This window comes from Myxine glutinosa, chromosome 9 (assembly GCF_964187855.1).
Source record: "Myxine glutinosa chromosome 9, kmMyxGlut1.1, whole genome shotgun sequence".
Classification (NCBI taxonomy): Eukaryota; Metazoa; Chordata; class Myxini; order Myxiniformes; family Myxinidae; genus Myxine; species Myxine glutinosa.
The window spans coordinates 68,855,445-68,877,027 of NC_136269.1; the positions used below are offsets into that span (position 1 = coordinate 68,855,445).

Here is a 21,583-nt window from a genome sequence, read left to right on the forward strand (position 1 = left end):
CAGGCAGATCTTGTGCGACCTGTAGGAGTATTTGGGGGTGCAGAGCACAGACAGAGCTGAGGGAGCAAGGCCGGAGAGGAGTCGGTAGAAGACAGAAAGACCACCAACCTGCCTGCGGTGAGTGCGTGAAAGGCCCTCGGAGTTAGCTTCATCGCGGGAGATTCCAATGATTCTGAAAGCTTTGGTTTCAACAGCGTGAAGCCGAGCTAGGTGTGAGGCAGGAGCACCGGCCCAGAGGGGGGAACAGTATTTACTTGAGCTGCGGATGAAAGCCTTGTATGTGGTGAGGAGCTCAGGTGTGCCAAGGAAGGACTTCGCACGATGGAGGATGCCCAGTCGGCGACTGGCTTTGGAGTTCAGCTTGGAAATGTGGTTTTCCCAAGAAAGATCATGGCAGATAGTGAGACCCAAAAGCTTGAGCGACAACTTCTTGGAGAGGATTGTTGAGAAAGTAGATGGGAGGGTTTTCCAGTCGGTCTTTTCGGAGAGACATAGTAAGAGTGTGAGATTTGTCAGGATTGAAAGACATGTTCCACTTGTTTGACCAGTCTGTGATTTTGTCCAGGTCTGCAGAGAGTGAGGACTGAGGAGGCTGCAGACTGCCGATCTGACGGATGAGGAATGGAGCGGCAGAGAGTGGAGTCATCAGCAGAGAGACAGAGAGGATTTTCCGGAGAGTCGAAGAGATCATCAATGAAGACCAGAAAAAGCACAGGGCAAGAATAACGTCCATATGTAAGCCAACATTCTTATCGGTATGCCAAGTGTTACGTGGTCCTCCCGGTAACTACCTGGTCTTGGTGACTCCCGGACCGTGGGAGGACCCCGCCAGAAAGATCTCTGATTTATACGCTTTCGTAGCGCAATCAATATGAAAGACACAATAATTCAAGTCAATAAGAAACCCCACACCAAGGATCCGGATTACTCAATAATATATTCCCCAATCAATCAACAACCATCAACAAATCAATCACCAATATTACCAAGATGGCCATCTCATATATTTCCCCCCTTTCCCCACTCACGACCCCTCAATGGTCACTGCCCCTCACAATGTCTCTGGGCCCCTCCAGACCAAGGTGAAGGTCGACTTCTCCGCACACGGGCGGTTGAACGAACCCCTGGCTGACGTGTTCCAAACGTGCACGTCGCGTACCGGGAACAGCTGCTGCAGCGCACACCTCCTTGCAAAGCAAAGCGGGCAAAGCAAAGCGCGGCTCGCAAAGCGCGCGAGGCCCAAGGTGCGACCCGTACGCGTCCTTGTAGACGTTGAGGCGAACAGTGCCGGATGCTTGGTTCCGTGCACGAACCCACGGCAACTTGACGTGTAATCGGTAATTACCCCGCGCAGGTAACTCCTTTCGCCAGACGGGCCTTCAAACGCAGCGTCCCCCACGCTGCTCAATATCGACACCGCTCGCGTCGGAGCTGGGCGATCACAAGAAGATGGCCGCTTCTCCCGGACCTTGTCTTTTTCTTTTTCTTCCGGTTCACCATCCCGTTTCCGGTCTCCTGTTACCCAGAGCGCCTCTAACCATTTAACCACAACAACCTTTAATAGAATAAACATGAATAAGCAATGACCTGAATAGTAATTCACATAAATCCGTAACACTCCCCCCCTTCAAGAAAGAAAGTTTGAACCCAGCGAAAACTTTCTTTGCCGGCCAACTTTGATAAACAAACCCGATAACTTACACCCCCAAATCCTCAGTTCCCCCCGGGCACAATTATCACTTTAAAATAAAGCAACAAAATTTCACCAAAACCCCCAGATTAATTCACTCTGGACAAAGCGTCAACAACTTATAGTTGCTCTTGGATGGAGGCCCAGCTGAGTACTCACTACATGGACGCCTTAAGGAATGTGGGGTTCACGGTTAGTCCGGGGAGGAAAGTTCATTACATGGACGCCTTTAAGAACGTGGAGTTCACGGTTAGTCCGTGTTGGAACGTTCCCTACCGGGACGCCTTTTAAGAATGTGGCGTTCACGGTTAGCCCGTGTAGGAGCCCCGGCTCGGCGGCTCCACCGTATATAGAGTGCTTCAACTTCTCCGGACTCCTAACAGTTACGGTGGGACCCCTTGTCCCAGCAGTCCCCTGACTGGCGGTCTCCTTCTCGGCCAGTCCTCTGCCAATCATTCTTTCGGGAGATGCCGTAACTCTGGGAGCCTCCATAGTAATATCGGCTGCTGCCCACACCAAAACTACCGCCAAGTGGTCCTCTTCTGTAGACCTCTCAACGCCTACGAAATGCCTTCCCTACTGTTATGGTCCGACCCTCCAAATCCTTACCATTCCAATTCTTCTCTGCCTCCCTGGCGTCTCTTGTGCTTGCAAAAGTGACAAAGCCGAACCCTCTTGACCGTTGCGTTTCCCTGTCTTTTACCACCCGCACTTCCACCAGCGGCCCATATCTGTTGAAGACAGAGGTCAGAACTTCTTCCTCTGTGTTGAAGTTCAGTCCCCCTACGAATAACTTCGAACTTTTGTCGCCATCCCGAGCTGGGGTGGTGTTATTTCCCCTGCGGGGCTCTTTACCCACCCTCGGGTTACCATAAATTTGCCCCCCGGCCAAATCATTCCCGATAATCACAGATACCCCCTCTACAGGAAGCGTGGCTTGTAAACCGACGGTGACCGGTCCTGACACCAAATCGGATTCCAAATGGATGACATGAAGTGGGGCACTAACACAGCCACCGATCCCTTGTAACCGAACACTATCACCAGTTGCGGTACTCTTTGACAATGGCAAAATGCCTTCAAGCATTAAGGATTGATGGGCTCCTGTGTCCCTCAATACCCTAACAGGTCTTGGGTTAGTCAAGTCTCCCTCGAGTGAGACAAACCCCTCATAAATAAATGGTTGGTAACTCTTCTGTGGGCGATTTCTTACGCTAGCCATCACATTCGGAGGGGTAATAGTCGGACTCCGCTCTGGGTTGTCCCTTTTCATGAGGTAACAACTGGACATCAAGTGTCCAGGTTTTTTGCAAAAGGCGCAAGTAGGCCCGGAGGAAAAACTCGTGGTCTGCCTCGGGCCCCCCGGGAAATAAGTTTGTCTTGGGCCTGTAGCCCTCTGATTTCGAACAGTTGGGGTATCCGCGTTGTCCCCATAATCCTCTCGAGGCCGCCGCCATGTATTGTCGTTCTCCGCACCGGGTGTTCCATAACTCCCCTGCTGAAGTCTAGGCGAGGAGCTAGGTGTGTGGACCCCTATCCGGTGTGTTAAGGCATAATCATCTGCCATGGTGGCTGCGTCCCACAACTTTGGTACTTTCTTTTCCTGCAGGTACACTTTGATGTCCTCATGGACACACTGTTGAAATTCCTCCACCAGCATCAGGTCACGCAATGCTTCGAAGTCGTTCCCGACTCCTTTTCGACTCACACCACCAATCAAACATGTTTTCTTTCACTCTGGCAAACTCCACATGGGTCTCACTCTCCCTCTTCCTGGCATTCCTGAATTTTTGCCGGTAAGCTTCAGGAACCAACTCATAGGCTTTGAGGATGTGCTTCTTCAATACCTCATAATCTGCACATTGGTCCATTGGTAGCGCCGAATAAATCTCTTGAGCTTTACCCACCAGCACACTTTGCACTAGTATGGTCCAGGCCTCCTCCGGCCAGTTTAACTGTCGAGCCACTTTCTCAAAGTGTGGAAAAAATTGAGTGACTTCCTTTTCACTGAAGGGTGGAACCAGCCTCACATGTCTGCCCACCTCCCAAGTGTTCTGGCTAGGTGTCGACCCCGTCAGCAAGGGTGGTACCTCTCCCCGTTCTCTCATTAAATCCAGCTCCTTGAATTTAATTTCTTGCTGAAGCGCCAGATCACGTTCCTTCAATTCCCTTTCGGCTTTTCTCTCCTCTGCTTCGAGTTCCCTTGCAGCTCTCCTCTCCTCTGCTTTTCTCCCTTCTAACCTTTCCTGGAGTTCTCGTTCCACTCTCCTTTCCTCTGCTTGTTTGTCTTCTCTCCTCTCTTCTGCTTTCCTTTCTTCTTCTGCTCTTTCCTTTTCTGCTTTCCTTTCTTCTTCTGCTAACCTTTCCTGGAGTTCTCGTTCCACTCTCCTTTCCTCTGCTTGTTTCTCTTCTCTCCTCTCTTCTGCTTTCCTTTCCTCTTCTGCTCTTTCCTTTTCTGCTTTCCTTTCTTCTTCTGCTCTTTCCTTTTCTGCTTTCCTTTCTTCTTCTTTTAACCTTTCCTGGAGTTCTCGTTCCACTCTCCTTTCCTCTGCTTGTTTCTCTTCTCTCCTCTCTTCTGCTTTCCTTTCCTCTTCTTTGATCCGTTCCTGGCTCCGTAATTGCAACTCCAGTTTCCGGAGCTCAACGTCTTCTGGTTCTTCGGGTAGCCACTGCCAGGCTAACTCGTCCCATGTTCCTAATCCCACCATAGATTGTATCACCGTGGTCTGCAACTCTGCCTTCCTCAAATTAGTTCGGACCTCCAAGTTAAAATGCTTGGCCAATTTCAAGAGGTCCGACTTTAGTAACGCTCGGAACTGTGCCTCACTTGGGGTTACCGCAAAGTTCTGTGCCACAAACGCCATGGTGCCTATCGTTAACCCGTTAACCTTCACCCAAAACTTTACCACAATTTCCCAAAAATTTACCAATTAATACTTAATTAATAAATTTTAATTAATAAAAATATTATTTTATTATTTTATACAATTTTATATCCCGGAATTCAATTGGACGAGCCCCCAATTTCTGTTACGTGGTCCTCCCAGTAACTACCTGGTCTTGGTGACCCCCGGACCGTGGGAGGACCCCGCCAGAAAGATCTCTGATTTATACGCTTTCGTAGCGCAATCAATATGAAAGACACAATAATTCAAGTCAATAAGAAACCCCACACCAAGGATCCGGATTACTCAATAATATATTCCCCAATCAATCAACAACCATCAACAATCAATCACCAATATTACTAAGATGGCCATCTCATATATTTCCCCCCTTTCCCCACTCACGACCCCTCAATGATCACTGTCCCTCACAATGTCTCTGGGCCCCTCCAGACCAAGGTGAAGGTCGACTTCTCCGCACACGGGCGGTTGAACGAACCCCTGGCTGACGTGTTCCAAATGTGCACGTCGGGTACCGAGAACAGCTGCTGCAGCGCACACCTCCTTGCAAAGCAAAGCGGGCAAAGCAAAGCGCGCGAGGCCCAAGGTGCGACCCGTACGCGTCCTTGTAGACGTTGAGGCGAACTGTGCCGGACGCTTGGTTCCGTGCACGAACCCACGGCAACTTGACGTGTAATCGGTAATTACCCCGCGCAGGTAACTCCTTTCGCCAGACGGGCTTTCAAACGCAGCGTCCCCCACGCTGCTCAATATCGACACCGCTCGCGTCGGAGCTGGGCGATCACAAGAAGATGGCCGCTTCTCCCGGACCTTGTCTTTTTCTTTTTCTTCCGGTTCACCATCCCGTTTCCGGTCTCCTGTTACCCAGAGCGCCTCTAACCATTTAACCACAACAACCTTTAATAGAATAAACATTAATAAGCAATGACCTGAATAGTAATTCACATAAATTCACATAAATCCTTAACACAAGTTTGAACAGATCGGAAAATGCACATCTGAGAAATGGTTGAGGACATTTCAACATCGAGTTTTTACAACTTAAATGGCCGCCAGTCGGCCATCTTGGATCTGATCTCGAAAGAAAATGATGTGCATATATGTACACCATCATGTATTGTATTTGTGCCAAGTATGAACAAAATCGGTCCGTACACGTCCAAGTCCGACATATAGCCGCAGACGGACACACGCACGGACGGACGAGACGCAATCCATAAACCCCCGTTTCGGACTAAGTCCAACGGGGGCTAATTATATATGTTTTAATAAAGCTCATTTTTGAAACCAATTAATAAAGATGTTTAATCAGTTGCCAGAATAATATTCTTGCCATTTGTTGCTTGACAGTATGATGTTCTTCTTCTTCTTCTTCTTCTTCTTCTTCACCGTGGCATCTTTAAAATCCACCAACTGATGCTGGCATATGGGACACCCAGTATAATTGCCCGTCTGAGGGACGGTGCCCACAATGATGCCTCGCCCTGCCTGTGAAACACCAGGATGACCGTTTATAGCTGGGTCGGGATTCAAACGATCACTAAAGATTCAGGATTCCATCTCGGCTGCTCAGAGGCGAGTGTGTGTACTTCTGGACTGTCCTGCCAATCCCAGTATGATCCTTGAATTGGTGTCACTTTGACATTTAAACATCATGGAGCTTCTGCTGGTGATGGCACCACCAATGCCCATCTCTTCTCGTGGGAGAGATTTGGAATTACATCAGGTACATAGATACCTTTGCCTGCCTGGTCTGACAGGTCGGTGCAGTGGTCGCGCATTTAATTTTAACCTGTCTAGTCCAGGTTCAATTCGCAAGCAGATTAGGAACTGTCGGATTGGTGTTTCGCAGGTCGGGGATCGCATCACAAAGTGTGCTGTCCCTCGGATGCTCCTTGAGCTGGGCGCCAAATCTGCAAGCATGAGCATGTGGATATCATAGATCCCATGATTTATTTTGTGAAGTGTAGTCTCCTCTGAAATGATTGTGTCCTCTGATGCAATGTTCTACCTGCAAAGGATTAATGGAATTGTTTTCCATCATCTTCAATCTATCATCCTTTTTTTTTCTCCTCACAGAGGGTCGGTCCTGCTGAAGGAGTCTCTTGGCAAGGGCTGTATTCCTGGACGGGTCATTACTATGACACAGGGACCATATATAGTCATTTATATTCAATCTGTTGGAATCAAACCGAGACGAGACAGCTGAAATAGCAAGGAGATAAACTTTTAGCTATTGGGTAAGTTCAAAATAAAGGAAGAAGGAAGTAAGGCACAAATGCACTCATTGCTGTTTTTAGGGATGTCATAAAGGACACAAACAACAGGTACGAATAACTAATTTAACTTATTAAATAAGGTGGTGTAAAAGAGGGTGCATCATTGGCGGTAAAGTTCAGATTAAAGTTGGTTTTTGTTTTTCTTCTACAGCCTTTAAAATCTTAATTTTATTTCAATTTAATTATATACTTAAACACTGTACAACACAAATCGCCTTTTTCGCACTTTCAAAAACCTTCAGTTTAACATTACCTGTTAAAATATTCATGCTGACGCATGCCCTGAGGGCAGATTAACTGTGACATCAAGCATTCAGATAATTATGGTGTTGCCGAGCACTGTTTGTTGAGTGCAAAACATACAGCAAGATTTTTTTTAAAGGCCCGTACGCAGGTTTTTTGATGAGTGGAGGGGCGGTGGTGTAATCGGGGAAGCGGCGCTTCAAAATATTGCCCCCTGAGAGCATGATGGCGCCACACCATCATGCCCATTGTGGGATAGGATGCACTCCGCACCATCATGCCCATTGTGGGATAGGATGCACGCCGCACCATCATGCCCATTGTGGGATAGGATGCACTCCGCACCATCATGCCCATTGTGGGATAGGATGCACGCCGCACCATCATGCCCATTGTGGGATAGGATGCACGCCGCACTATCATGCCCATTGTGGGATAGGATGCACGCCGCACTATCATGCCCATTGTGGGATAGGATGCACGCCGCACCATCATGCCCATTGTGGGATAGGATGCACGCCGCACTATCATGCCCATTGTGGGATAGGATGCACGCCGCACCATCATGCCCATTGTGGGATAGGATGCACGCCGCACCACCATGCCCATTGTGGGATAGGATGCACGCCGCACTATCATGCCCATTGTGGGATAGGATGCACGCCGCACCATCATGCCCATTGTGGGATAGGATGCACGCCGCACCATCATGCCCATTGTGGGATAGGATGCTCGCCGCACCACCATGCCCGTTGTGGGATGGGATGCACGCCGCACCATCATGATCATGCCCATTGTGGGATAGGAAGCAACGCCGCACCATCATGCCCATTGTGGGATAGGATGCACGCCGCACCATCATGCCCATTGTGGGATCGGATGCATGCCGCACCATCATGCCCATTGTGGGATAGGAAGCAACGCCGCACCATCATGCCCATTGTGCGATAGGATGCACGCCGTACCATCATGCACATTGTGGGATAGGATGCACGCTGCACCATCATGCCCATTGTGGGATAGGATGCACGCCGCACCATCATGATCATGCCCATTGTGGGATTGCTTGCACGCTGCACCATCATGCCCATTGTGGGATTGCTTGCACGCCGCACCATCATGCCCATTGTGCGATAGGATGCACGCCGCACCATCATGTCCATTGTGGGATAGGATGCACGCCGCACCATCATGCCCATTGTGGGATAGGATGCACGCCGCACCATCATGCCCATTGTGGGATAGGATGCACGCCGCACCATCATGCCCATTGTGGGATAGGATGCACGCCGCACCATCATGCCCATTGTGCGATAGGATGCACGCCGCACCATCATGCCCATTGTGGGATAGGATGCACGCCGCACCATCATGCCCATTGTGGGATTGCTTGCACGCCGCACCATCATGCCCATTGTGGGATTGCTTGCACGCCGCACCATCATGCCCATTGTGGGATTGCTTGCACGCCGCACCATCATGCCCATTGTGGGATTGCTTGCACGCCGCACCATCATGCCCATTGTGGGATTGCTTGCACGCCGCACCATCATGCCCATTGTGGGATTGCTTGCACGCCGCACCATCATGCCCATTGTGGGATTGCTTGCACGCCGCACCATCATGCCCATTGTGGGATTGCTTGCACGCCGCACCATCATGCCCATTGTGGGATTGCTTGCACGCCGCACCATCATGCCCATTGTGGGATTGCTTGCACGCCGCACCATCATGCCCATTGTGGGATGGGTGCACGCCCGACGGGTGTGGCCAGGGTTCCGCCAGGTATTTTGGGCCCCATGAAAATATATCACAATGGGCCCCTATGAAGCACGTGCGCACATTTTTACCTTATGTTCTCATAATTTTTAGGGCCCCCGTCAGTGCAGGGCCCTTGGAATCATCCGAACTTGTCCCCCCTTACGGCGTCCCTGGGTATGGCCATCAATTCAATCAGTATTATTTTGTCATCACCAAGATCATTATTGGCACTGTATGTCTAATATAGCTCCCATCTCGCCAGAGAGCTCTGGAGCACTGACCAAGCAGCTTAAGCATTCCAGCAAGCACTCCAATCAAAACTGTTGATACGGAACGGCTGGCTTTGCAAGCGCAAGCTAGCTGCTTGGTAACTGAAAACACCACAGTCGTGCAACTTTGCTCATTCCATTCTTACACATATGGACTAATTGAAAGATATATTGACCAATCAAAATTCAATGAAAATGCAGACTCGGGAATACCAGCAAAAATAACATCTGTCTCCGTGCCGCGGGCCTGTTCGTGCAAGACAGGTCTGGGACAAAAAACAAACAAACTTGAATGGGTTTGGCTTTTACATTAACACGAGCGTTCAATGAAACACAGTAATCAAGAAGGAGAAGGTGCGTACACACCAAACGCACCACCCACCTCACCCCCCCGTGCACGGGCCTGCATTACATGTTCAAACGTAGCTGCACAAGTTTTTTTGTTTTTTTAAGGACATGGGAAAGGTCCTTTAAAATGTTGCTTTGTGTTTTGCACTAACCAAACAATGCTGGGCATCACCATATTTAACTGAATGCTGAATCTCACAGTCACTCTGCCCTCAGGGCATGAGCCGGCATAAATATTTTACATCACCTTATTTAACATGTTAAATTAATTATTCGTGCCTGTTGTTTGTGCCCTTTATGACATGCCTGAAAACAGGAAGTTTCCTGTTTGGAATGATTTTCAATCTTGTTGGATTGCCAGACAAGCAGACAGACAAAAACGATTACCCTACCCCTCTCTGCGCATGCGCAATCGGGACGATATTTCGTACATTTTGTCAATTTCAGAGCAATAAGTACTGCTAAACTGCAGGTTCAATGTGTTCAAATGAATGGTCCGATTTGTGTTCTACAGTATTCAAAATGTATCATTCAATTGAAATTAAGTATAGTTCATCGACCATACACTGACGTCTGTAGACAGACAGACAGACAGACAGACAGAGTGAATCATTTGCTTAACCCCACTTTTTGCTTCGTGCGCGTGGGGGTAATAAATTATTTATAGCACAATGATGGTGGAAAAACAGTGTAATGGATAATAGAGCAAGTTATGGCAGAGAATTACCCTCTTCCAATCATCAGGAGGGAGTTGACAGATCAGGTCTTTGGGGAGCAAGTCACGCAGGGAGCGAACGATGGACAGGAAGTGGGACTTGTCTTCATGGTGGTGTACACGATAGATGAGTGCAGCTAACTGTGCTGCATCTTCTTTGGTACACTTGTGGTACCCACGCAAGTACTTGGGAAACTCCTTCAAGTGCATAAAGTCATTCTGAATTCACTCATCAAGTGGAGCGACTCCCGAGCAACTTTCATTTCAAAGAATCAAATATACCTGATGGTAGTGAAATATGGAATCTGCCACCAGGTCCTTTCCAGGTACCATATTTGTCCATAATTTTTTCATGAAGAAGATCTGGTAGGTGAGCGATGGCATTGGTGCTGTAATGCACACACAATTGCCATGTCCATTATTTAAATCTTTTAATGACATCACTGTTCACTTTTTTCACCATGGAAATGTTTCAGTGAAATTTGTGAATGGCTAAGTTTATGATTAAATCATTGATTACAAGAAGATTTACCCTGATATTTTACCGATGCTCTTTTAATGCCAGGTTGTTTGCAAGATTATTTCTAGATTTTCTGGATTCTCCACTACCTAGTTCCGGTGACGTTTGCAAAAGTTCACTTACCCTCCCTGGATGGACATATCTTGCGGATCCAGTCAGTAAGATGACGCACAAAGTCAAAAAAGAAATCTCCTTCCGGCACACTGATCACCTGTATAGGCAAATACAATTAGAATCAGTATAACATACAATATACACTGAGGGCCTTTCTCTTTCTCTTTCTCTTTCTCTTTCTCTTTCTCTTTCTCTTTCTCTTTCTCTTTCTCTTTCTCTTTCTCTTTCTCTTTCTCTTTCTCTCTCTCTCTCTCTCTCTCTCTCTCTCTCTCTCTCTCTCTCTCTCTCTCTCTCTCTCTCTTTCTCTCTCTCACCGCAGGCAGGTTGGTGGGCTTTCTGTCTTCTACCGACTCCTCTCTGGTCTAACTCCCCCTGCTCTGTCTGTGCTGTGTCCCCCAAATAGTTCTGTAGGAGGCACAAGATATTCCTGCAACCCTCTTCTGGTTAAACTGCCAAAATCAAGACTCTCTATTCACCTTCACTCTTTCATTCCTCTTTTCTCCCACCTCTGCAACAAACTCCCTCACTCTCTTCAATCCCACTCCTCCCTCCGGGCCTTTAAAACAGCTGTTCACCACCATCTCTCATCTTCCCCCATCCAAAACCTTGATCTTTTCTACCTCCATTAAAACACCCCAAATCCACCTCTTTCAATCTCCAACTTCTTTCCTGAAATTCCTAGTAGTGTTCATTTACTTCATACCGTGTACCCCTCCCCCCTGCCCCCTCCACCACTCCCCTGCCCCAGCCCTCTCCCTTTCACAGATCTCTCAAAGTCCTTGTTCTCTACTGTTGTTGTGCTTGTGTGCTTCCCTCTCTCTCCCCCTCTTGGCTCCCGCTCCCTTTATTAGGTTATATATATTTTGTGTTTAATGTGTTAGCTCTTACACGAACCTTGATCTTGTATACAATATATATAGTATATACAATCACATGAAAAAGTAAGTACACCCCATGTAAAGTTTTGACTTTTTCAACATATTTCAACATACAGCTATTTGATCTTCATTTCAACAATATTGATAGATAAAGGTGATATAATATAACAAATATTATGAAACATTTACATTTTGTAGTCCATTGTATAATTTAAATAAATATAAATGCAAATTTCGCATGTGGAAAAAGTAAGTACACCCTTGGCTCTAATAGGTGGTATTGCCCCCTTTGGCAGAAACAACCTCAAGTAGGCGTTTCTTATAACTGTCTACCAGTCTCTGACGTTGACTGGGAGAAATTTTTGCCCACTCCTCCATGCAGAATTCTTTCAGCTGTGCGATGTTTGAGGGGTTTCTTGCATGCACAGCTCGTTTCAAATCCCCCCACAACATCTCGATGGGATTTAGATCTGGGCTTTGACTTGGCCATTCCAGAACCCTCCATTTCTTTCTTTTCAGCCATTCCTTGGTGGATTTACTGGTATTTTTAGGGTCATTGTCATGTTGCAAGGTCCACCTTCGGTTGAGCTTCAACTTTCCGACAGATGGCCTCACATTATCCTCAAGCACCCTCTGGTACAATTAATAATTCATAGTGGATTCTATGATGGTGAGCTGCCTAGGCCCTGATGCAGCAAAGCTGCCCCCAAATCATAATACAGACTTGGCATTTAATATGGAATATATTTTTTTTTCTTGACTTGTGTTTACTTACTTCCTTAACTCAGTATATCAATCTGGTGAGTTTCCTTTACACTTTGGTGATTTATTTGTTAAAAGAACCATGTCACTGATTGTCTGTCGCAGCAAGAAGTCAACAACAGGATTATATTACAACAACAGACAACAACCCTCCGCTTCCGGTCCGGTCTGGAGAGGACGCTGGCGTTACTTGTTCGCCGCTTCTCCGACTGGGCCATTGTACATAGTTTGCTTTTCTGGTGGTCGTGGCGGATTTGTGACAGTTGGGTCTGCCCTCTGCTCGGTCCCGGCTCTGCTCCTGGCTTAGCCTGCCCGGCTCCTCCACTGTTTCCTCAGGCCCGCTCCCGTTGTTTGTGGCCGTTGTTTGCGGCGATGGCTGTTTGCCGCTGTGGTCTTGATTAGCGGCTGCGGTCGTTTGCCGCTGCGTTTGCCGCTTTGCCTCCTCGACCTTGGCCTCGTACTCGTCCCTTCGCTCCTGCCTGGCATGGCTCTGAGGTACTCCGCCGCAAGGCTTCTTCTGCTCAATACTCACTCCACCCCATCATGCATCTCTACAATCAAGTACCACGGACTCCTGCGACGACCCAGATACATTCATAGAGGCTCCGGTCGTAAGTTTGTTTACTTACAAACAGGTCACTCCATTCCCGTACTCTGGTCGGCTCAGCGCACTCCCACTCATCGTCCCAGCACACCTGGTCACAGCAACGCACACGATCGCACCTCCTGTCTGCAAACCCTGGCTAAATCACCTGAGTTCATCCCCACCGTACAAAACAACATCAAGCTCACCCTGTTCAATACCCGGTCCCTCAACAACAAAAGCCTCATCCTGAACGACTACATTCTGGAAAATAAACTGGACTTTCTCTGTCTCACTGAAACCTGGCAACAACCTCTGGACTACTTCTCACTCAACCTCACTACACCCAATGGATATTCTTACATCAATAAACCACGCTCGGAGGGCCAAGGTGGTGGAATTGCCGTAATTCACCGACAAGACATCAAGACCAGCCTCATCTCCATCTCATCTGCTCCATCATTTGAACGCCTGGCTTTTAAACTCTCTGGTCACACACAGTCAGTCATGGCTGTCGTCTACCGCCCTCCCAAACCACACCCATAATTCCTGTCTGACTTCTCCTACTTTCTGACCCAGCTCTGTTCCCTCTCCCCCTCAATCCTCCTCCTCGGTGATTTCAATTTCCACATGGACTCCACTGACTCCACAATAACCACTGACTTCACTGATTTACTCACCTGCTTTAACCTCACTCAACATGTCAACTTTCTTACCCATAACCGTGGTCACATTCTGGACCTTGTCTGCTCAACTGGATTAATTTTGCACCATCTCTCTGGCTCCGACCTCACCCTCTCTGACCACTTAGCCATCACTATGACCATCAACAGCACCAAGGCATTATCGCACTATCAACTTCCGTAAGCTAAACGCTCTTTCACCTACCTCATTCTCATCCACCCTCTCTGATAAAATGTCCACTTCTCCCTTCGTTGACCTCCACACCCCTTCTGACCTCACTGACTACTACAACCACCCTTTCTCCTCCTGCCTTGACCAGCTTGCGCCTATAAAAACCAAAACAGTTTCTTTCACCCATTCTGCTCCCTGGTTTACCCCTGAACTCCGCCTGATGAAAACTCGTGCTCGCCAACTTGAAAGACTCCACAATAAAACAGGTCTCACAATTCACTTCTACAACAGCTTAACCACCACCGCACGCGCTCCCCCTCAAACCACCTGCCCCCCCCCCCTTATCCTGCCAACCCCTGTCTCAATTCTCCCCAGTCTCCCCTACTGACCTCTCTGAACTCCTCATAGGAATGAAAACTGCCACCTGCACTCTTGACCCCATCCCCTCCAGCTTTGTCAAGGCCTCCCTTCCTGCTCTCTCTCCACTTATCACTGCAAAAATAAACTCCTCCCTGTCTACAGGCATCGTCCCACCATCCCTCAAAATTGCTGCTGTTACCCCCATTCTGAAAAAACCTGGACTCAACCCTGACACCCTAAATAACTTCAGACCCATCTCCAACCTACCCTTTCTGTCAAAAGTTTTGGAACGGTCTGTAGCCACTCAACTCAAACATCACCTCTCTGCCAATAACCTGTATGAAACATTCCAATCCGGATTCCGCTCCAACCACAGTACTGAAACTGCTCTCCTCAAAATCACCAACGACCTTCTCCTCTCCTCTGACGCTGGCAACCTCAACATTCTCATCCTCCTCGACCTCAGCGCCGCCTTTGACACCATCAATCACACCATCCTCCTCACCCGACTTGAAACCACCTTTAACATTACCGGCACTGCCCTCTCTTGGATCAAATCATACCTCTCTGACAGACGCCAGTTCATCTCCATCAATAGCTGAAAATCCCCCACTGCTCCCCTCCCCCAAGGTGTCCCCCAAGGTTCAGTTCTTGGCCCCTCCTCTTCATCCTGTACCTGTCCCCCCTTGGTCACTTAATCCACCGTCATGGTCTCCAATTCCACTGCTTCGCCGATGACATCCAGGTTTTCATCTCCACCAAATCCATCTCCACCGCCACCCACTCTATCCTGACAAACTGCATCACTGAAATAAAATCCTGGCTTCAAATCAACTTCCTCAAACTTAACTATGATAAATCTGAAATAATCATCATTGGCCTAAAAACGCTCACCAAATCCACCCATAACTTTGCCCTCAACATCGACGGTTTCCCAGTATCCACCTCCCCTCACATCCGGAATCTTGGCATCATCTTTGACCAAACCCTCTCCTTCGACAAATACACTAAACACATCACAAAGACAGCCTTCTTTCACCTGAAAAACATCGCCCGACTCCGTCCATCCCTCTCCTCCACGGCTGCAGAAACCCTCATCCACGCCTTCATCACCTCCCGTCTGGACTACTGCAACAGCCTCCTCTATGGTTCACCCTCAATAATCACCAATAAACTCCAATACATTCAGAACTCCGCTGCCCGTCTACTCACCCATTCCCGGACCCGTGACCACATCACCCCCATCCTTTACAAGCTTCACTGGCTCCCCATCCCCCAGAGAATCCAGTACAAAATCCTCCTCTTGACCTACAAAGCCCTCCATAACCTGGCCCCATCCTACCTGGCTGACCTCCTCTCCAGACACACTCCCACCCGCAACCTCCGCTCTGCTGGTACCAACCTCCTGACCCCCCCCCCCCCCCCCCATCTGGACCAAATTCAGATCCTGGAGGGACAGGGCCTTCTCCATCGCTGCTCCCACCCTCTGGAACTCACTACCTCACACCATCAAAGACTCCTCCTCACTCACCACATTCAAAACATCACTCAAGACCCACCTGTTCAACACTGCATTCAACATTTAACCCACAGCATTTAACCCCTGACTATCTCTTCTCCTGCTCCTTCCTTTTGCTTTGATTATTTACCTATTGATTTTTGTCTTTTTGTACTTGTTTTTTGTACTCTGTCAAAGCGTCTTTGGGCTTCTTGAAAAGCGCTATATAAAATAAATGTATTATTATTATTATTATTACTAGGGCATGCCCGTACTATATCTATATCTAAAATTATATCCCCCCCCTCTATTTACATGAAATGGTTTGGTCCAAAGCGAACGGCTTGCGAGTACGGTGACAATCCCCCCCCTCTATTTACATGAAATGGTTTGGTCCAAAGCGAACGGCTTGCGGAGTTTGGTAAAGAAATCGCCATAGCGTGCACGTAATTAGTTTTAAAACATAGTTTAACGGCAACATAGTTTGCCAACGTGAAATAAATGAATACGCTCTCAAATGTGCCGTCCGAGGCAGAGTCTGTTCGCCACGTTCGGCACACGTGATAGCTCGCTGCTCTCTGATTGGTTGAATCGTTTTTTGGACATAGCTCGGTAACTACTTGTCCGATTAATATGAAACCTTGAAAAGGCACATCCTCGGGTCCCCAGCAATATACCTGGCAAGTTTAAAGTATATCGGACCGGTAGTTGTCGAGAAACAGCGGTCACAGACAAACATACATACATACATACATACAAACATACAAACATACAAACATACAAACATACACACAGAGATTACTGGAATTATAGATAGATTATTATATCACAGGTGGCGTGGCAAAATGTACGGACAGGTGCATTTGATGATTGGCTTCACAGTCGGGTATACAAGGGTTGTTGCGTTCTGTATTAGTGGAAAACAACTGCTGCACATCTCCTAAAGTTATTGCCGCTTCCTCTGGAGATGGTCCATCAACTCGACAATGCTGTTTGTCATGGAGTGGTGGCTTTACGAAATTACGGCATGAAACAGCGTGCTATTGCTCGGCTGTATGGCATCACTCAAGGTCAGGTGTCAAAGATCCTGAAACGAAATGCTCAGAGGGGTGTCCCTACTCCAATACCGAGGCCAGGACGTCCCCGCAGAACCACAAGGAGGGATGATCGCCAGCTGCACCGGTTAGTCCGCAATGGCCGTACCAAGTCAGCGAATCGGCTTAGGGCTGAGTGGCAGCAACTGACAAATGTGCCTGTATCCAGAAGGCTAGTCAACCAACGACTGGTTCAAGCAGGCTATCGTGCCAGGCGTCCCCTGAGAAAGCCACGCCTGACCAGACAACACCGCCAGCGCCGATTGCAGTGGGCCAGAGAGCACCATCAATGGCAGCCAGGACACTGGAATCACGTGATCTTCAGTGACGAGTCTAGATTTCTGGTCTGTCGTCAAGATGGCTGCGTCCGAGTGCGCAGACAAGTGCATGAAGCCTACAACAAAGATTGTATAGTGCCAAGAGTCTAAGCTGGAGGTGGTGGGGTGACCGTTTGGGCTGCTTTTCATGCAGGGGGCAAAACTTACCTGGTTGTTCTGAATGGAAACCTGAACCAGTTCAAGTACAGGGCCATTCTGGAAGAAACATTGCTTCCATTTGCTCGTGCAGCCTTTCGAGGAAACTTTGTCTTCCAAGATGACAATGCACGGCCTCATCGTGCTCGCATGATCCAACACTTTCTTGCTGACCGTGGTGTAGAGCATATGGAGTGGCCTGCCATGTCCCCGGATATGAATCCGATAGAGAACTTGTGGGCAGAATTAACGCGTCAAATCGACCACTTGGACCAGCAGCCGACCTCTGTGCGTGAATTGCAGCAGGCTATTGTCACTGCATGGCAAGCGATTCCTGTCCAAACCTTGGCAAATCTCGTGAAAAGCATGCCTCAACGTGTACGTGCTCTCCTGAATGCTCGTGGGGGTTACACGAAGTACTGAACTGTAATTTTACTGTCCGTAATCACAGTCGTAATTTAACTTTTGTTTTTGTTAAAAAAAATTTGGGCTAATGTGCAAAATAAAGAGATACTTCTGGAAAACGTACAGAAGTTTAACACAGTACTGTCCATGAATTGAGCTCGATATCAGTTTACATCACTTTCAAGGATCAATTTATTTGTTTCGAAATGTCAAATGTGGTTTTTGTTTCTTTTAAAGGTCACATTAACAAAATCTAGAATAATTTCAACATAATTCCAATGAACTTTTGGTTCTAAGACATCTTGAAAAGTAAGTTCACCCCCACAAAAAAAATATTCCATATTAAATGCCAAGTCTGTATTTCCACCACCATGCTTTACAGTTGGTATCAGGTTATTGTGGTCAAATGCTGTCTTTGGTTTTCGCCAAACATGTCTTCTGGTACTGTGGCCAAATAGCTCGACCTTTGACTCATCTGTCCAGAGCACATTGTTCCAGAAGTGCTGGTCTTTGCCGAGGTGTTCATTGGCAAACTTTAATCTTGCCCTGATGTTCTTTCTCGACAGCAAAGGTTTCCTCCTGGCACACCTCACATGTAGATCAAATTTGTGCAGCCTCTTTCTAATGGTAGACTCGTGCACTTTGACATCAACAGTGGCAAGAGCTACCTGTAGGTCCCGTGATGACATTCTGGGGTTCTTAGAGACTTCTTTCAGCATCTTGCGGTCTTCTCTCGGGCTGAACTTGCTGGGGCGGCCTGGCCTGAACAATTTGGCAGTTGTTTGGAATCTTCTCCACTTGTAGATGATATTCTGGACAGTCGAATGATTGATTTCAAATTGTTTGGAGATCTTTTTAAATCCCTTCCCAGACTCATAGGCATCTATAACCTTCTTTCTGAAGTCCTCAGAGAGCTCTTTTGTTCTAGGGATGGTGACGCCACACACTTCAACAACAAAGAGCAAACCAAACTAAATGTCTGAGGTTTAAATAAGACAGGTTCCTCCAAGATCCTCTCTAATGATGTTCTAATCATTTGCACCTGAGCCACTGCACCTGATTCTAATTTTAGGTATTTGAAGTAGTGATAAATGTAGGGGTGTACTTACTTTTTCCACATGCGAAATTTGCATTTATGTTTATTTAAATTATACAATGGACTACAAAATGTAAATGTTTAATGATATTTGTTATATTACATCACCTTTATCTATCAATGTTGTTGAAATGAAGATCAAATAGCTGTATGTTGAAATATGTTGAAAAAGTCAAAACTTTACATGGGGTGTACTTACTTCTTCACGTGACTGTGTGTATATGTATATATACTAGGGCATGCCCGTACTATATATATATCTAAAATTATATCCCCCCCCCCCCCTCTATTTACATGAAATGGTTTGGTCCATTCGCAAAGCCAAAGCGAACGGCTTGCGAGTACGGTGACAATCCCCCCCCTCTATTTACATGAAATGGTTTGGTCCAAAGCGAACGGTTTGCGAGTACGGTGACAATCCCCCCCCTCTATTTACATGAAATGGTTTGGTCCAAAGCGAACGGCTTGCGAGTACGGTGACAATCCCCCCCCTCTATTTACATGAAATGGTTTGGTCCAAAGCGAACGGCTTGCGGAGTTTGGTAAAGAAATCGCCATAGCGTGCACAAACGCGCAGGAAAGCGAAAGAATCGCAAATTAGTTTTAATTAGTTTTAAAACATAGTTTAACGGCAACATAGTTTGCCAACGTGAAATAAATGAATACGCTCTCAAATGTGCCGTCCGAGGCAGAGTCTGTTCGCCACGTTCGGCACACGTGATAGCTCGCTGCTCTCTGATTGGTTGAATCGTTTTTTGGACATAGCTCGGTAACTACTTCTCCGATTAATATGAAACCTTGAAAAGGCACATCCTCGGGTCCCCAGCAATATACCTGGCAAGTTTAAAGTATATCGGACCCGTGGTTGTCGAGAAACAGCGGTCACAGACATACAGACATACAGAGATTACTGGAATTATAGATACTAGGGCATGCCCGTACGTGGGTGCCCGTTCCTTGCCAAAAAAAAAAAAAAACGCTACCCGTACGCTCTACCCCGCCCGTACGCCCGTACGCCCGTAAACAAAAAAAACAACGCTCTTCGCTTCCGCCCTTCGCTCTGGGAGAAATAATGCGCATAAGAAATCGAGAAATTATTATTTTCTCCGGAAGAAATCGAATTACGAACCGTAATGGCGCACGCGCTCGGCTCGGCTCGCAACAACGCGTTCTGTGATTGGCTGCCGGAAGTGAAGTCTTCACTGTCCGGAAGGTCGCAAATCGCAGTTACGATGAATCGCAAATTAGTTTTATTTAGTTTTAAAACATAGTTTAACGGCAACATAGTTTTCCAACGTGAAATAAATGAATACGCTCTCAAATGTGCCGTCCGAGGCAGAGTCTGTTCGCCACGTTCGGCACACGTGATAGCTCGCTGCTCTCTGATTGGTTGAATCGTTTTTTGGACATAGCTCGGTAACTACTTGTCCGATTAATATGAAACCTTGAAAAGGCACATCCTCGGGTCCCCAGCAATATACCTGGCAAGTTTAAAGTATATCGGACCCGTGGTTGTCGAGAAACAGCGGTCACAGACATACATACATACATACATACTGTTGCGAATATGGAATTTGACCTCCATATCCGCTTGTAAATATTCCCCTATCTTCTCCGATACTCCCCAACTCTCCCCTTACCCCATTCCCTAGTCCCATTGTCTGTAAACAACACCCATTAGAGCCGATCTTCCCCTTCATCCCCCCCATTAAATGTCGTGCCCAGGTCCCCCGCACCACACGTAGACAATTATAGGACATCTTGCTAGTTATTCTTAATCTATGTCAGTTAAGGACTTGTTTCCATTAATTATGACTCTTCGTTGCACCAGAATGTGATGATATGGCACCAGTAGGAGTTTAGGACCTTCCCATACCTCCCCGCATCTCTTCCCATCATCTCAAGCTCCAACAACAACCACAACAACAGCGGCTTTGCGTCCTCACTCCGGCTCGGTTGGCCGCCATTGAACATGTGCTCGACGGGGTTACCCAGAAGGGGGCTCCCTGTCGGCCCCTCGTCAAGGGCGGAGCCGGTAACCCCCGCACCCAATGAGAAGCCATGGGCCGATGCCATATGGGGCGGAGCTAACGAGCGAGGGCGTGACTCCCCGCCGGATATACGCGGCCCCGCGCCGGACGTGACGTGAGATGCGCCCCGAGCTTGGAAGGACAAGACGCCACCCTCCCGAGCGCTGAGCGACCTCCCCGGCATCTCCACCAAAGTCGCGACCCACGAGCGCTGAGCGACCTCCCCGCATCTGCTGGACACCACCGTACGTGATTCTGTCCCTGAGCCAGGTGCACCTGAGCCATCGACTGCCGCTTTCCTTGCCATCAAATCCCGTGTGAGTCAGCGTTGTCCCGTTTATCTGTGGTCTGTCTAGGGTTAATATAAGGTTGTGTCTAAGTGCCCACCTTCCTATGTTTCCCTCTTGTCCCTGTAATCTAACCTTTTTCCGTACGAATATACTTGAGAACTGAACCCCTGGTGTCGTATTGTGTCATTATAACCCAGCCGGGTGTCTTCTCTTTCTTATTGAGCCAGCATAGCGCGGCTTCGTCGACGTTCGAGTACAATCGGGTAACTTGTACGGATACGGCGGCCATCCCGCTCGGCCCACCATACCATCAAAGTCGTATCTGTAACAATTGGTGTCGGGAGTGAGATTCGAGGCCCGACCAAATTTTGAAGAAAAAAAAAAAAAAACGAATAGAGGAAAAAAAAAAATTTG

General features: G+C 47.7%; 1 protein-coding gene across 1 annotated transcript in view; it reads right to left on the reverse strand.

Moving 5' to 3' along the window:
- Window positions 1-21,583, reverse strand: part of MYO7A (myosin VIIA) — a 151,756-nt gene that overhangs the window by 15,300 nt on the left and 114,873 nt on the right. The window contains exons 44-46 of the mRNA XM_078784432.1: window positions 10,855-10,942; window positions 10,494-10,600; window positions 10,224-10,409 (exon numbers count right to left, since the gene is read on the reverse strand). Of these exons, the coding sequence (XP_078640558.1) occupies window positions 10,224-10,409; window positions 10,494-10,600; window positions 10,855-10,942 (381 nt within the window). The remainder of the gene's footprint in view (window positions 1-10,223; window positions 10,410-10,493; window positions 10,601-10,854; window positions 10,943-21,583) is intronic.